At 43.6% G+C, this 16,930-nt stretch overlaps 1 protein-coding gene across 2 annotated transcripts in view; it reads left to right on the top strand.

The window, feature by feature from the left end:
• The window catches only part of LOC121281211 (polypeptide N-acetylgalactosaminyltransferase 10-like), a 167,847-nt gene that overhangs the window by 116,352 nt on the left and 34,565 nt on the right, over nt 1-16,930 (top strand). For both annotated transcript variants that reach the window (XM_041193992.1, XM_041193993.1), the window contains exons 5-7: nt 1,278-1,463; nt 7,812-7,995; nt 15,834-15,951. In XM_041193992.1, the coding sequence (XP_041049926.1) occupies nt 1,278-1,463; nt 7,812-7,995; nt 15,834-15,951 (488 nt within the window). The remainder of the gene's footprint in view (nt 1-1,277; nt 1,464-7,811; nt 7,996-15,833; nt 15,952-16,930) is intronic.

The raw sequence follows: 16,930 nt of genomic DNA, 5'->3' as shown, positions 1-16,930 counted from the left end.
CAGATCCCTCTGAATCTCAGAGCTCTTCAATCTCTCACCATTTAGATAATCTTTTTTATTCTTCTTGTCAAAAGGGACAGTTTCACATTTGCCCACATTATACTCCATTTGCCAGTTCTTTGCCCACTCACTTAACCTATCTATATCACTTTGTAGTCTTACCTCCTCTTCACAATTTACTTTCCCACTGATCTTTGGGAATGATTTGCTGAAATTATATTGGAGTGGTTCAGCTGCCAGAATCAAAGTATGAAACAAACCAGGAGCCTAAAGATTTAATAACTGACCTACTTTCCCAGGATTTAAATACAGTCCTGTTCAGTGCACCAGTAAACAAAAACCAATAAATTTATAAACTCTTGTCAGGGAAAGTAGCACTGAGCAATGACTTATTGTTGCTGGAGCACATACTGAGAAAATCAAGTCTGTGGAAACTTCAGTAGTATCTAACATATGTAAATATTGTTGACAAAGATTTGAAGAAATATTTTGATATTAATATTGAATGCAAATAATATAATAATTGAATGTGAATGAGGGAAAAAGCAGGAATGCATTTTTAAGCAAGTAAAGACAGCTTGAGTCAGATAAATAGTTTGGTTAAGTTGATATGTGCCAGGCGGAAATCTTGTGCATTCCCCTTCCCTCCTCATGTATACTCCTCCCTCCCATAAAATCCAAATTGGGAGTGAGGAAACCACATATCTTCTGCCAAATGTAATTAATTTGGCATTTACACTCAAGTTGTAAATTGAGAATTGGGTTTTTTATGTTTTAACAATGTAACAAATTTAAGAAGTAGTTAATGGTATTGTTGGTCCTATTAGTTTCAGTGGAGTTCAGTATTTTTAACAAAAGATCCTTGTTATGATAGCCATTTTTTCAGTTGTGATTTAATAGATTTATGATTTACAACACTTTATTTGCACTGAGAGAAATAATTGTTGTCGTCCAGTTTGTAAATGCCTGATACATGTATGTCCCTCTCCAAGTATAGCATTGTATATTGGTGCAGTGATTAAATGCTCATGTTGGGTTGGGATTAAACTCTATTATTGTCGGGGAATGAGGACGTGCATTCAGAATCCGAATTAGTATTCAGAATTAATGATTTTCATCACAGAAGGGTAATATTTAAAGAAACAGAAAAAAGTATTGTGCTCCACAGTATACCCAGCCTGACTCTGCTTGATGATGCCATGCAAGGTACATCATATCTTAGTGTTGATTTGAAAGCAATAGTCTCTGCATTTACCTTCATTTCATTTTTCAAAAAGAATACTTGAAAAAGCGCTTGGAGGAATATATGGCACGATTTCCGAAGGTCAGGATTGTGCGGACCAAGAAGCGAGAAGGTTTAATTCGAACGCGGCTATTGGGGGCCTCAGTGGCAAACGCAGAGGTCATAACTTTCTTGGATTCTCACTGTGAAGCAAATGTGAATTGGCTGCCCCCACTACTTGGTAAGAAACTAAATCACAAGTAGGTAAGATGTGGAAGATTGGGATTTGATGAATGTCTGTTTAAAAAGGTATTTCATGAGCAGTAGCTCTTGAGTTGTTTTCCAGTTTTAGCATCTGTGGAGAATAAAATTATGATTATAGTTTTGTTAACCAAGAACTGTAATTAATAAATTGAGATGTTACACAACATAATCCCTATGAATTGCGTCCACTCCATTATATTTTTTTATTTGGGTCACAACGGTCTTTTTTTCATTTAATAATGTTATGACCCCAGCCGATGTTAATACTGGCTTGCTAGATCCTAACTTTTATTTTTTTTGAAACTGTGGAGAACAGTTACTGAACAAATTCACAGGAATCTGCTGATGAACTTCCAACAGCAAGAATAAAACATTTGTTATACAAGAAAAATGAACTATACTACACCAGACAAAAAGGTTGGAAAGATCTCAACACAAACTCAAACTCAAGAAAATGATTCAAATATTCACTATTCCTTCACTCCAGCTATCTCTTTACAGACACATACAAATTCAGAAAGATAAAACAATTCATCATATCTATCTTATACTCTATGCTTGCACAGGAGCAGGAGAGTGAGCACATCCTGAGTGGGGCACAGCCAGAGTGGGTATCTGGAATTTGGTGCAAAGCGGGAATTCAGTGCATAGGAGACTAGGTGCTTTTTGCATTTTTTCCTTGCTATCCAACTTCTTAAATCTTCAGCATGCTGCAGCAGTAGAGGCTACAAGGGAAAGGAATCACTGGTAAGTAGTGGGTAAGGTATTTACTACTTTAATTGCTTATAGTTTAAGGTCTTTTTGTGGTTTACAGTTTGTATATTCTACAATAACGAGGATCAGGAAAGGAGGGCCCTAGAGTAATTGACTTAAAAGGTTTAATTTAAAAGGATAAGTTATGGCAGGAGCGCGCAAAGCCGTGGTATGCTCCTTGTGCTCCATGTGGGAAGCCGGGGACATTTCCAGTGCCTGGGACCAGCATGTGTCCAGCTGTTGCTCCTGGAAGCTCGGGTTTCAAAGCTGGAGTGGTGGCTGGGGACACTGTGGAGCACCCGTGAGTCTGAAAGCATCGTGGATAGCATGTTTAGAGAGGTGTTCGCACCGCAGATGAGGGGACTTGAGGAAGGAAGGGAATGGATGACCACCAGGCAGTACAAGAGAAACAGGCAGGTAGTTCAAGAGTCCCCTGGGGCCCTGCTCTCAAATCGGTATTCCATTTTGGAGGCTGATGAGGGTGCTGGTTCCTCCAGGGAGTGCGGACAGGGCCAAGCTTCTGGCACCATAAGCAGCCTGTCTATACAGGAGGGGAGGAAGAGCAATAGTAATAGAGGATTCTATAGTCAGGAGAACAGATAGGCGCTACTGTGGCCGTCAACGTGACTCCAGGATGTTATGTTGCCTCCTTGGTGCCAGGGTCCGTGATGTCACTGAATGGCTGCAGGGCATCCTGAAGGGGGAGGGTGATAAGGCAGAGGTAATGGTACATGTTTGTACCAATGACATAGGTAGAAAGAGGGATGAGGTCTTGCATCAAGAATTCAGGGAGTTAGGCAGTAGACTAAAAAGCAAGACCTCTCAGGTTGTAATCTCTGGATTATTCCCAGTGCCACATGCTAGCGAGCTCAGAAATAGGAGAATAGCATGGATGAATACGTGGCTTAAGAGTTGGTGCAGGAGGGAGGGTTTTAGATTCTTGGATCACTGGGACCATTTATGGGGAAGGTGGGACCTGTACAAGCGGGATGGTCTACATCTGAACCAGAGTGGGACTAACATCCTTGTGGGTGGGTTTGCTAGTGCTGTTGGGAGGAGTTTAAACTAATTCGGCAGGGGGTGGGGACATTCTATAGCAGAATAGGGACACATCATAATACAGTAAAACAATCAAGTCAGAGGGAGTAGAGCTGCAATAAGCTTCAAGGAAGTAAGGCAAGGCTGAATGGTCTCTACTTTAATGCCAGGAGTATTGCAGATAAAACGGATGAGTTAAGGGTGTGGATTAACATGTGGAATTGTGATATAGTAGCCATCACTGAGACGGGTTGGGGGAGGGGCAGGATTGGCAGCTCAACATTCCGGGATATAGAATTTTCTGGCGAGGTGGGAAGGGGTAAAAGAGGAGGAGGCGTTGGATTATTTGTTAAGGAGTCAGTTACTGCAGTAAGGAGAGATGATATCTTGGAGGGGGCATTGAATGAAGCTTTGTGGGTAGAGCTTAGGAATAAAACAGGGGCAACCACATTATTAGGTGTTTATTATAGACCCCCAGATAGTCAGCAGGAAATTGAGGAGAAAATATGTGCACAACTTGTGGAGGTGTGTAAAAACAATAACAATAGGGAAATTATATTAGGTGATTTCAACTTTCCCAACATTAATTGGGATATACATAGTGTTAAGGACTTGGATGGAGTGGTTTTCTTGAAATGTGTACAGGAGAAGTTTTTAGGTCAATATGTAGAGGGTCCAACAAGGGACGGTGCATTGCTGGACCTAATTCTGGGGAATGAAGCCTGACAGGTGGCTGAGGTGGTGGTGGGTGAGCATTTTAGCGATAGTGACCACAACATGGTACGGTTTAAGTTTGTTATGGACAAAGAAATCGACAAGTTGCAAAAAAATGTTTTGGATTGGGGGAGAGTGAGTTTTAGTAAAATAAGGCAGGATCTGGCCACGGTAGATTGGGAACAGTTACTTGTGGGGAAATCTACAGAGGAACAGTGGGGGGTGTTCAGAAAGGAAATGGGGGGTGGGTACAGGCTCAACATGTTCCCTCTAGGGTGATAGGAAGGATTAACAAGTCCAGAGAACCATGGATGACCAGAGATATTCAGGTTATGATGAGAAGGAAAGAAGAGGCTTTCAGCAGGTACAAGGGAAGCAAATCAGCAGAGGCATTAGTGGAGTACAGAAAGTGCAGGGTGGAGCTTAAGAAAGCAATTAGGAGAGCAAAGAGGGGATATGAGAAAGCTCTGGCTGGTATAAGTAGGGAAAATCCCAAGATATTCCATAAGTATATCAATGGGAAGAGGATAACCAGGGAAAGAGTAGGGCCCATAAGGGACCAAGGGGGAAATCTATGGGTGGAGCCAGAGGACATCGCTAGAGTGTTGAATGAATACTTCACATCTGTCTTCACCCAAGAGAATGAGGAGGAAGGTATTGACCTCGGTGAGAGAGACTGCGAGGTTCTTAAGCAAATAGATACAGGGAGTGACAAGGTATTGGAGTTGTTGGCAGGCTTAAAAGTGGACAAATCTCCTGGTCCGCATGATTTATGTCCCAGACTGCTGAGGGAGACAAGGGAGGAGATCGCAGGGGCTCCGACCCAAATTTTTAATGCCTCTCTGGTCATGGGGGAGGTGCCAGAGAACTGGAGAACAGCTAACGTGGTTCCGTTATTTAAGAAGGTTTATAGAGATAAGTCATGGAACTACAGGCCATTGAGTCTCACATCAGTGATAGGGAAACTACTGGAGAAATTTCTGAAGGAGAGTATCTATCTCCACTTGGGGAGGCACGGTTTGATCAGGGATAGTCAGCATGGCTTTGTCAGAGGGAGATCATGCCTAACAAATTAGATTGAATTTTTTGAGGAGGTGACCAGGTGTGTAGATGAGGGTAGTGCAGTTGATGTAGTTTATATAAATTTCAGCAAAGCCTTTGACGAGGTCCCACACGGGAGACTTATAAAGAAGACAAAGGCACATGGGATACAGGGTAATTTGATAAGGTGGATTCAAATTGACTTAGTTGTAGGAGGCAGAGGGTGATGACAGAAGGATGCTTTAGTGACTGGAAGCCAGTGTCCAATGGTGTACCACAGGGATCTGTGCTGGGTCCCCTATTATTTGTCATTTATATAAATGACATCGATGACTGTGGGGGGTAGGATTAGTAAGTTTGCAGATGACACAAAGATTGGCCAGGTGGTTAAGTGAGGCTGAGTCTCTTGGGCTACAGGAAGATATAGGCGGAATGGTCAAATGGGCTGATAAGTGGCAGATGGAATTTAACCCTGAAAAGTGTGAGGTGATACACTTTGGAAGGAGTAATTTGACAAGAAAGTATTCAATGAACGGCATGGCACTAGGAAGTTCTGAGGAACAAAGGAATCTTGGCGTGTGTGTCCATGGATCTCTGAAGGCATGTTAGTGGGGTGGTGAAAAAGGCATATGGGATACTTGCCTTTATCAATCAAGGCATAGATTACAAAAGTAGGGAGGTCATGTTGGAGTTGTATAGAACCTTGGTGAGGCCACAGCTGGAGTACTGTGAGCAATTCTGGTCACCACATTATAGGAAGGATGTGCTTGCACTAGAGGGGGTGCAGAGGAGATTCACCAGGATGTTGCCTGGGATGAAACATTTAAGTTATGAAGAGAGGGTGGATAGACTTGGGTTATTTTCATTGGAGCAAAAAAGATTGAGGGGCGACCTGATCAAGGTGTACAAGATGATGAGGGGCATGGACAGGGCGGATAGGGAGCAGCTGTTCCCCTTAGTTGAAGGGTCAGTCACAAGGGGGCATAAGTTCAAGGTAAGGGGCAGGAGGTTTAGGGGGATATGAGGAAAAATGTTTTTACCCAGAGAGTGGTGACGGTCTGGAATGCACTGCCTAGGTGGGTGGTGGAGGCGTGTTGCCTCACATCCTTTTAAAATGTACCTGGATGATCACTTGGCACATCATAACATTCAAGGCTATGGGCCAAGGGCTGGTAAATGGGATTAGGTAGGTAGGTCAGGTGTCTGTGCAGACTCGATGGGCCGAAGGGCCTCTTCTTCACTGTGATCCTGTGAACATTCAGGGTAAGTATGCAGTACTTCTGGCAAACTGTGGACAGACAAACCACACTCCAAAGTAAACGACAGACATGCCCAAAGCAGATTCTATGGATTTTACATCAACCCACCCAGAAACTTGTCTCACCATGAGCCAACTGGTCTCACTGAAACTTTGTTTTTCTCACGAGGGTTTCCAATCTCCACGTTTGAAACTTGCCAGGGAATTCTCTCCCACATGTTGCTCTCATTCGGATGGCTTCAACCAGGATTCACCTCTAGGGTTTCAATCTCACCTTCTGAGATTCTTTTCTCCTGGACTACTTCTCAACTTTACTTGACAGGATCTGTTTCTGATCTCTGTCCTTGACCCTTAACTGGGACCGGTTTCTGCCCCACTCCCTGGTTTGGGATCTTCTTTGTTTGGGACCTTCTCCCTGTCCCCTTCCCTGTGTCCTGCTCCTGGGATGCCTCCTCTGCAATGGTGCTCCTCTTCAGGTCACCTGACCAGTAGTTTTGCACTGTTTCACTTTTCTTCTGCTCATGTGCTGAGGGCCAGTTCCCAGCCTAAAGATGTAAAAGAAACTAACTGCACATGTGCGGCCCTTTCCCAGCCGCCGCATGCGCAGAAGTCCTGAGGCCTGCTGGAACTGTAGTCCCTGAAATTCGAACTCCCAATTTAAACTTAAGGTAAGGTCTTTTTTTGTTTCATCACAATAAGACACAGAATTGTCTCTTGAATCCAGATATAAATTAGACAATGTCCAAACTAGGTATCTTGGAAATGATGCTTTGTATTTTATCATTAGCACGTGCAGATGACTTTTACATATATTAAAGATCATGAAGTCAAGGAGACTGAATTTGAACTTTGTTCACTGTGGGACATGAACAGAAAAGCAATTTTTTTTTAAAAACGGGGGGTCGGAGGGGAATTGAATAAGCATGCAGAGAAATTAAAAGAAAAGCTGGAATGGTGGAAATAAATTGGAGAAAGTGTACAAGATGAAAGTATAGTTATATGGTTTCATACTTCCAAATTGCAGGTACCTTTTTAATTTAGATATCTTACACCCAATTTCTCAATGACCCTCAGCTAGAGAGGAGAAAAGTCATTTAGTATAGCCTCTACTTAAGTGTTATCTGCTGATCCCCGTTGTAAGAGTACATGTGCACACAAGATTAGAGTTTGTTGTAGTGAGCCCTATGATTCGAACTCTCGATTTAAACTTAAGGTAAGGTTTTTTTCCTCCTTTTTTTAGTTTCATCACAATAAGACATGCAATTCTCTCTTCAATCCAGATATAAATTAGGCAACATCCAACCAGGTACCTTGGAATTAATGCTTTGTATTTTTATTCTTAGCACATGCAAATATGCACACTGCCCATGCTTGCACAAAAGAATGTCCTTGATCTCTTGGATCTATTGACTTTTTCCAATCATGTTTGGGTTGTAATCTGTTTTTCATTGAAATGGTGTTTATTATGTCATTTTAAGAATACATTTTTCATTTGAATCCTTATTCTCTTAAATTTTTCAGATAGAATTGCTCAGAACCGCAAAACAATTGTGTGTCCTATGATCGACGTTATTGATCATGACCATTTTGGATATGAGACTCAGGCTGGTGATGCCATGCGAGGAGCATTTGACTGGGAAATGTATTATAAACGTATTCCAATTCCAATAGAGCTACGCAAACCTGATCCAAGTGACCCTTTTGAGTAAGTTTTAGTCATTTGAAACATTAGTGACCAACAAGGATAGGGCTGTTGTATGAGTTAAGTGGACAAAAATTGTTTTGTTATCCTTTGCCCTCGTCAGTTCACTTGGTTTTTTTAAACCAGGGTGAATTTCTTTACCTGCCACCTTTCCCCCATTAATTGAGTAACAGAGTTCCATCTCACTTTTTTCCCCTTTTTTTGTTTCATCACAATAAGACAGTGCAGTCTGTTGCAACCAAATGTTTCAGTCTGTTGCAACCAAACCTTGCAAAATGCAAACAATTATTCTACTTTTTTTATAACAATGCTTGCATTGAGTGCTTCCACATGTTCTGTTGTCACCTGTTCTAGGCTCCTAATAAGTGCCACCCCAAAACCTGAATTACAAGATGTGGTGCTTCTTGATGTCATACTCAAGGCTATGAGACTGATACCAGCTGGCTCCTGGGTGCACCTTTGGAGCTTTGTCCGGGGAACCTGGTCTTCTCTTCCATGTTCAGCTGGCATGGTGCTATGAGGGCAAAGGCCTGACTTGTTCCTGTCCTGACAGATAGTATTAGGCAGATGAACTCTAGCTGACACCATTCCATTGGGCCCTCGATCTACCCAACCTCTCCTCCTCCTCTTCTTCATCATTATCCTCATCATCAGCATATTGTTCCTCCTTATGCACCACCTATTTCTTTGCAGGATAAAGGGTAGGAGTTAAGAATAACACCTTAAGGATTAAGGAGACAGAGAATGGATTAGATTCTTCTCTCTGTGCCGTGCTTCATGGGGATGTGAGGGCGACAATGTAAATATTAAGTCACTAACCTAGTACTGGCAAGATGTTACCAAGATGATTCCCGCGACAAGAATAGAATGTGTGCCTACTAGCTCTATGGCTTTGACCTTAAAGAGGGTCAGAGGCTTAAAGGTCGGGTTGCATCCTCCAGCAGCCTACTGTTTTGTAGTCCTGGGGGTGAAGGGAGCAGGCACTTGGTGCCGGTGCCACATCTTTTCTGGCAGCACATGCTAGACTTCTGGCCAGATTGGTTGCTGACACACACACACAAGTCTCTTTTTTGGTACATCGATGACTGTTTTGGTGCTGCTTCATGCTCTCGTCTGGACCTGGACAATTTTGTGTCCAACTTCCACCCATCTATCAATCACCTTCACATGATCCATCTCCAACACCTCCCATCCCTTCCTTGACCTCTCTGTCTCCATTTCTGGTGATAGACTGTCCACCAATATACATTACAATCCCACTGACTCCCACAGCTACCTCGACTACAGCTCCTTTCACCCTGCTTCCTGTAAGGACTCCATCCATTTCTCTCAGTTCCTTTGCCTCCGTTGCATCTGTTCCGATGGTGCCACTTTCCAAAATGGCGCTTCCGACATGTCTTCCTTCTCTGAGGTTTCCCACTCACCATGGTTGACAGGGCCCTCAACCGACCCATCTTCTGTGCCTCTGTCCTCACACCTTCCCCTCCCTCCCAGAACCATGATAAGGTCTCACTTTTTATCCCACCAGCCTCTGCATTCAGAGGATCATCCTCTGCCATTTTCACCAACTCCAGCATGATGCCACCACCAAACACATCTTCCCCTTTCACCCCCTCCCAGTCCCCCTGTCAGTATTCCGTGGGGACCATTCCCTCCGGGATACCCTGGCTCACTTCTTCATCACCCCCTGCACCTCATCCGCTTCCCATGGTACCTTCCCAAGCTATCACCAAAGGCGCAACACCTGCCCCTTCCCACCATCCAAGGGCCCAAACACTCCTTTCAGGTGAAGCAGTGCTTCACTTGCACCTCCTTCAATTTGGTCTACTGCATTTGCTGCTCCCAATGCGGTCTCCTCTACATTGCTCTCATGCCCACATGTCTGTCTTTGGTATGCTGCAAACTTCCAGTGAAGCCCAGCACAAACTGGAGCAACTGCATCTCATCTTCCAATTAGGGACTTTACAGGCTTCTGGACTTAACATTGAGTTCAACAACTTCAGACTATGAACTCTCTCCTCTATCTTCACCCCTTTTTTCAATCCCCTTTTAAAAAATTTATTTTTATTTTTTATCCAATTATTTTCATTTTTAATCATTTATTCATTGTTTTATCCCCCTTTTTATCCCTTTTTCCATGCAATTTCCCCAACCACTGCCCCATGCCCCCCACCCCACAGGGTCATCTGTTACTTGTTCCATGTTGTTCTTTCACAGTGCTTACCCTTGTTCTGCTATTAACACATTCTGCTTTCTTATCTTTATACCACTATCAGCATTTCCTTTAGCCCTTACAACTACAATTAACAGTCCCTTTGTCTTTTCGTCCATGACACCTTTGTCAATCACTCCTTAGCCCCCACCTATCGCTGGCCTTCTATCCTGCTTCACCTGCTCCAGCCCCCTTAAACAGTATAAATTTCATCACATTTCTACCTCTCTTTAGCTCTGAAGGGTCATACAGTCTCAAAATGTTAACTCTTTCTCTCTCTACAGATGCTGTCAGACCTACTGAGTTTTTCCAGCATTTTCTGTTTTTATTTGTTTTTATTTCAGTTTTTATGGCAGATACAGAGGGCTGAAAACGATAGAAGCTCTAGAGGAGTATAGAAAATGTAAGGGGGCACTTGGAAAATCCCAACGCATTTTATAAATATATTAAGGGCAAGAGGATAACCAGGGAAAGAGTAGGGGCCGTTAGGGACCAAAGTGGCAATCTGTGCGTGGAGCCAGAGAATGTAGGTGAGGTTTTAAATGATTATTTTTTATCTGTGTTCATTATGGAGAAGGACGCGTAGATGTAGAAATCAGGGAGGGGGACTGTGACAAATTAGCATTGAAATGGAGGAGGTATTAGTGGTTTTAGCGAGCTTAAAAGTGGATTAATACCCAGGCCCAGATGTGATGTATCCCAGGCTGCTATGTGAGGCAAGAGAGGAGATTGCAGGGGCTCTGACACTAATTTTCAAATCCTCTCTTGTCACAGGAGAGGTACCAGTGTACTGGAGCACAGTGAATGTGGTACTATTATTCCAGAAGGGTAGTAGTGATAAACCAGGTAATTACAGGCCAGTGAGTCTAACATCAGTGGTAGGGAAATTATTGGAAAAAATCCTGAGGGACAGAATTAATCTCCACTTGGAGAGGCAGGGATAGTCAGCATGGTTTTGTCAGGGAGAGATCATGTCTAACAAATTTGATTGAATTTTTCGAGGAGGTAACTAGTTGTGTAGGTGAGGTTAGGACAGCTGATGTAGTCTACATGGACTTCAGTAAGGCTTTTGACAAGGTCCCACTTGGGAGAGTTGTCAAGAAAGTAAGAGCCCATGGGATCCAGGGCAATTTGGCAAATTGGATCCAAAATTGGCTTAGTGGCAGGAGGCAGAGGGTGATGATCGAAGGTTGTTTTTGTGATTGGAAGCCTGTGATGAGTAGTGTACCGCAGGGATCGGTGCTGGGACCCTTGCTGTTTGTAGTGTACATTAATGATTTAGATCTGAATGTAGGTGGTATGATTAGTAAGTTCACAGATGACATGAAAATTGGTGGTGTCGTAAATGGTGAGGAGGAAAGCCTTAGATTACAGGACAATATAGATGGGCTGCTAAAATGGGCAGAGCAGTGGCAAATGGAATTTAATCCTGAGGAGTGTGAGCTGATGCATTTTGGGAGGAATAACCTGGCAAGGGAATACACATTGAATGGTAGGACCCTAGGAAGTACAGATGATCTTTGGTGTACGTCTTTAGATCCCTGAAGGCAGCAGGACGGGTAGAGAAGGTGGTTAAGAAGGCATATGGGATACTTGCCTTTATTAGCTGAGGCATAGAAAATAAGAGTAGGGAGGTTATGTTGGAGCAGTATAAAATGCTAGTTAGGCCACAGCTGGAGTACTGTGTGCAGTTCCGGTCGCCACACTATAGGAAGGATGTGATTGCATTGGAGAGGGTGCAGAGGAGATCCACCAGGATGTTGCCTGGGCTGGAGTGCTTTAGCTATGAAGAGAGACTGGATAGGCTAGGGTTGTTTTCCTTAGAGTAGAGAAGGCTGAGGGGAGACCTGATAGAGGTATGCAAAATTATGAGGGGCATAGGTAGGGTAGATAATAAGAAACTTTTCCCCTTAGCGGAGGTGTCAATAATCAGGGGGCATAGATATAAGGTAAGGGGCAGGAGATTTAGAGGGGATTTGAGGAAAAGATTTTTTCACCCAGAGGGTGGTTGGAATCTGGAACACACTGCCTGAGAGGGTGGCAGGAACCCTCAATGTTTAAGAAGTATCTAGATGAGCACTTGAAACGCCATAGCATACAGGGCTACAGGCCAAGTGCTGGAAAATTAGATGAGAATAGATAGGTGCTTGATGGCTGGCACGGACACAGTGGGTCGAAGGGCCCGTTTCTTTGCTGTACAACTAACTCTATGACTCTAAGTCTGTGCTTCCTGCCTTTTAATCTCTTCCAGAAGAGTTTGGAGGTTAGAATCACATGTATGCTGATGGCATTATGCTCTACCTGACTGGAACAATGGAGTAGACAAAGGTTGGTGTCTTGATATTAAATTGCCTATTTAATATCAAGACCTGGATGAGCAATACTTCTAGCTAAGTGCCACCAGCCTTTATTTCACCAACCTCACTGTCTGCCATCTGAACGAGTCAGGAAGTGTGGAATGTTTGTTCAACATCCTCTTTTATATGCGCTCCATTTTTAAATTATTATTTTTTTCATTCTTGGGATATGGGCATGCACTGGCCAGGCCAGCATTTATTGCCCATCCCAATTGCTCTTGAGGCGGTGGTGGTGAGCTACCTTTTTGAACCCCTGCAGTCCATATAGTGGAAGTACACCCACAGTGTTGTTGGGAAGGGACCTACCAACAGTGAAGGAATAGTGATATATTTCCAAGTTAGGATGGTATGTGGCTTGAAGGGAAAATTCCAGGTGGTGCAATTCCCATGTGTCTGCTGTCCTTGTTCTTCTAGCTGGTAGTGGTTGTGTGTTTGGAAGGTGCTATCTAAGGAGCCTTGGTGAGTTCCTGCAGTGCATCTTGCAGATGGTACACACTGCTGCCACGGTGTGCCGATGATGGATGGAGTGAATGTTTGTGGATGACGTGCTTATTAAGCAGGCTACTTTGTCCTGGTGTTGAGCTTCTTATGTTATTGGAGCTGCATCCATCAAGACAAGTGGAGAGAATTACATCACGCTCCTGACTTGTGCCTTGAAGATGATGGACAGGCTTTGAGGAGTGGGGAGGCGAGTTACTTGCCACAGGATTCACCTGCTCTTGTGGCCACAGTGTTTATATGGCTAGTCCAGTTCAACTTTTGGTCAATGGTAACCCTCAGGATGTTGATGCTGGGGGAATCAGCGATGGTAATGCCATTAAATGTCAAGGGGCAATGGTTAGATTCTCTCTTGTTGGAGATGGTCTTTGCCTGGCACTTGTGTGGCGTGAATGTTACTTGCCACTTGTCAGCCCAAGCTTGGGTAGTGTTCACGTCTTGCTGCATTTGGGCATGGACTGCTTCAGTATCTGAGGAATCATGAATGGTGCTGAACATTGTGCAATCATCAGCGAACATCCTCACTTCTGACCTTAGAATGGAAGGAACAACATTGATGAAGCAGGTGAAGATGGTTGGTCCTAGGACACTACCCTGAGGAACTCCTGCAGTGATATCCTGGAACTGAGATGACTGACCTCCAACGACCACAGCCATCTCCTTTGTGCTAGGTATGATTCCAACCAGTGGAGAACATTCCCCCTGATTCCCATTGACTCCAGTTTTGCTAGGGCTCCTTGAGGCCACATTCAGTCAAATGCTGCCTTGTTGTCAAGGGCAGTCACTCTTACCTCACCTCTGGAGCTCAGCTGGTTTGCCAATGTTTGAACCAAGGCTGTAATGAGGTCTGGAGCTGAGTGACCCTGGCAGAATCCAAATTGACCATCAGTGAGCAGGTTATGGCTAGGCAAGTGCCACTTGGTGGCACTGTTGATGACCCCTTACATCAGTTTACTGATGATTGGGAGTAGACTGATGGAGCGGTAATTAGAGAACAAATTGGCTAAAGACTAGCATCTGTGATGCTGGGGACCTGCAGAAGAGGCTGAGATGGATCATCCGCTTGGCACTTCTGGCTGAAGGTTGTTGCAAATGCTTCAGCCTTGTCTTTTGCACTGATGTGCTGGGCTCCTCCATCATTGAGGATGGGGATGTTTATGGAGCCGCCTCCTACAGTGAGTTGTTTAATTATCCATCACCATTCGTGACTGGATGTGGCAGGACTGCAGAGCTTAGATCTGATCCGTTGGTTGTGGAATCACTTAACTCTGCCTATAACTTGCTGCTTATGTTGTTTGGCTTGCAAGTAGTCCTGTGTTGTAGCTTCACCATAATTTTTAGGTAAATCTGATGCTGCTCCTGGCATGCCTTCCTGCTCTCTTCATAGAACCAGGGTTGATCCTGTGGCTTGGTGGTAATGGTAAGGCCATGAGATTACAGAGCGTGGTTTAGTTCAATCCTGCTGCTGCTGCTGATGGCACACTGAGCCTCATGTTTGCTCAGTCTTGAGTTGTTAGATTTGTTCAAAATCTGTCCCCTTTAGCACGGTGGTAGTGCCATACAACTTGGAGGGTATCCTCAAGGGTGATTTGGGACTTCGCCCCTTTAAGGACGGTGCGGTGGTCACTCCTACTGATACTGCCATGCACAAATGCATCTGTGGCCAGCAGATTGTTGAGGATGAGGTAAAGTATGTGTTTCCCTCTTATTGGTTTCCTCACCACCTGCCACAGACCCAGTCTAGCAGCTATGTCCTTTAGGACTCTGCTAGCTCAGACTGTGGTGGTGTTACCAAGCCAGTCTTGGGATGGACATTGAAGTTCCTCATCCAGAATACATTCTGTGCTTTGCCATCCTCAGTGCTTCCTCCAAGTGGTGTTCCATATGGAGGAGTACTGATTCATCAGCTGGTACGTGGTAATCAGCAGGTGGTTTCTTTGCTTACGTTTGACCTGATGCCGTGAGACTTCATGGAGTCCAAAGTCGATACTGAGGACTCCCAGGGCAACTCCCTTCTGATTGTGTACCACTGTGCCGACACTCCTGCTGATGGGACAGGACATATCCAGGAATGGTGATGGTGGTGCCTTGGGCATTAGCTGTAAGGTATGATTCCGTGAGTGTGACTATGTCAGGCTGTTGCTTGACTAGTCTATGAGATAGCTCTTCCAATTTTGGCACTAGGGAGACTTTCTTTCATCTCTGCCCCTTTCCCTTACTATCTTTTGCTGAAACCTTGGTCCATGCCTCCTCCAGCTCTAAATTTTACCTCTCCGGCCATTCTGCCTGAACCATTGTATGTTTGCATTTATCTAAAACACAGCAGCTTGTGTTCACACCTAAAGAACTCTCAAATTCCCGTCATCATGTCCTCCTTATACCCCTGAGTTCAAAATTCTAGTCCTTGTTTTTCAAATCTCAAGTATTGCTGCTCCCTCCCCTTACTTCATAATTTCCTCCCTTTTTGTGTTCTCTAACATTAGACTTCTTCTCAACCTTGTTTCCTGCATTCATTTCACCACTGGTGCATGCTTATTCAGCAGCTATGCATCTTTGTCCTGAAGCATTCTGCTCAGATTTCTCTGCCTGCTTTCTCTACTTGCTTTCAAAGCCGTTCTTTAATTACCCTGGTTCCCATCCCAGCCTGTACATTCTTTCCTCCTCTCCTCATGGTTTATATCAAAGACCCAATAATATACCAACACTTCCCATTTACATTGCATTTTAATTCTATCACAGATATGGAAGTAATCATTCTACTTGTATCTTTCCAGATCACCTGTCATGGCTGGAGGTTTATTTGCTGTTGATAAAAAGTGGTTCTGGGAGCTGGGTGGCTACGACACAGGCTTGGAAATTTGGGGAGGAGAACAGTATGAAATATCATTCAAGGTAAGCTACATACTGTGGTCTCATGAATGCATTCACAACATTCCTAACTGAGTTTGGGAGCAGTATGTATCACTAAAATGCTCTTTAGTGCAGTGCAGTAAGCTGCCAAATCTCATAAGGATTAAATATCTTAATTAGAAATCTTTCACTCTTAATGACAATTGATAATCTTTCCCAAGGTATTGACTTTACTCTATATTGGAGTACAATGTTGACAGTTTTTATCTGATTATTTATTCACTTGAGTTATTCAAGTTATAAATTGCATTCTATACTAGCATGTGGAATCTTGAATTGTATAACTGTGATAGGTTATAATTATTCGGAAAGACTGCACAGAATAGGGCTTTTTCTTCTACAAAAGAGAAAGCTCCAGGTTGACCTAAGGGTCTTTTAAATGAGTTTGATGGGTTGATGTAGTGATGATATTTCCACTTGTGGAGGAGTCCAAAACTAGGAGTCATAAATATAAGATTGGCACTAGTAAATCCAATAAGGAATTCAGAAGAAGCTCATTTATCCAAAGAGGTTAGAATGTGGAACTTTTCATCACATGGAATAGTTTGAGGTGACTAGCATACATGCATTTAATGGAAAGCTCGATCAGCACATGAAGAAAGGTATAGAAGGATATGCTGATAGTTCGATGAAGGAGGATGGCTCCAAAGGGACTTAAACACATCTAGAGTACTGTGTACAGGTTTGGTCTTCATATTAAAGAAAGGATATAATTGCATTAGAAGCAGTTCAGGGAAGATTCACTTGACTGATTATTGGGATGAGGGGGTTATCCTATGAGGGAAGGTTGGACAGGTTGGGCCTGTATCCATTGGAGTTAAGAAGAATGAGAAGTGATCTTATTGAAACATAAGATTCTGAAGGGATGGAAGGTGGGTGCCGAGAGGATGTTCCCCTATTTGGGAAAGATTAGAACTAGGGAACACAGTTTAAAAATAAGATATCTTCTATTTAAGACAGA

The sequence above is a fragment of the Carcharodon carcharias genome, chromosome 8 (genome assembly GCF_017639515.1).
Source record: "Carcharodon carcharias isolate sCarCar2 chromosome 8, sCarCar2.pri, whole genome shotgun sequence".
Classification (NCBI taxonomy): Eukaryota; Metazoa; Chordata; class Chondrichthyes; order Lamniformes; family Lamnidae; genus Carcharodon; species Carcharodon carcharias.
This window is presented reverse-complemented; position numbering and strand designations above follow the sequence as displayed.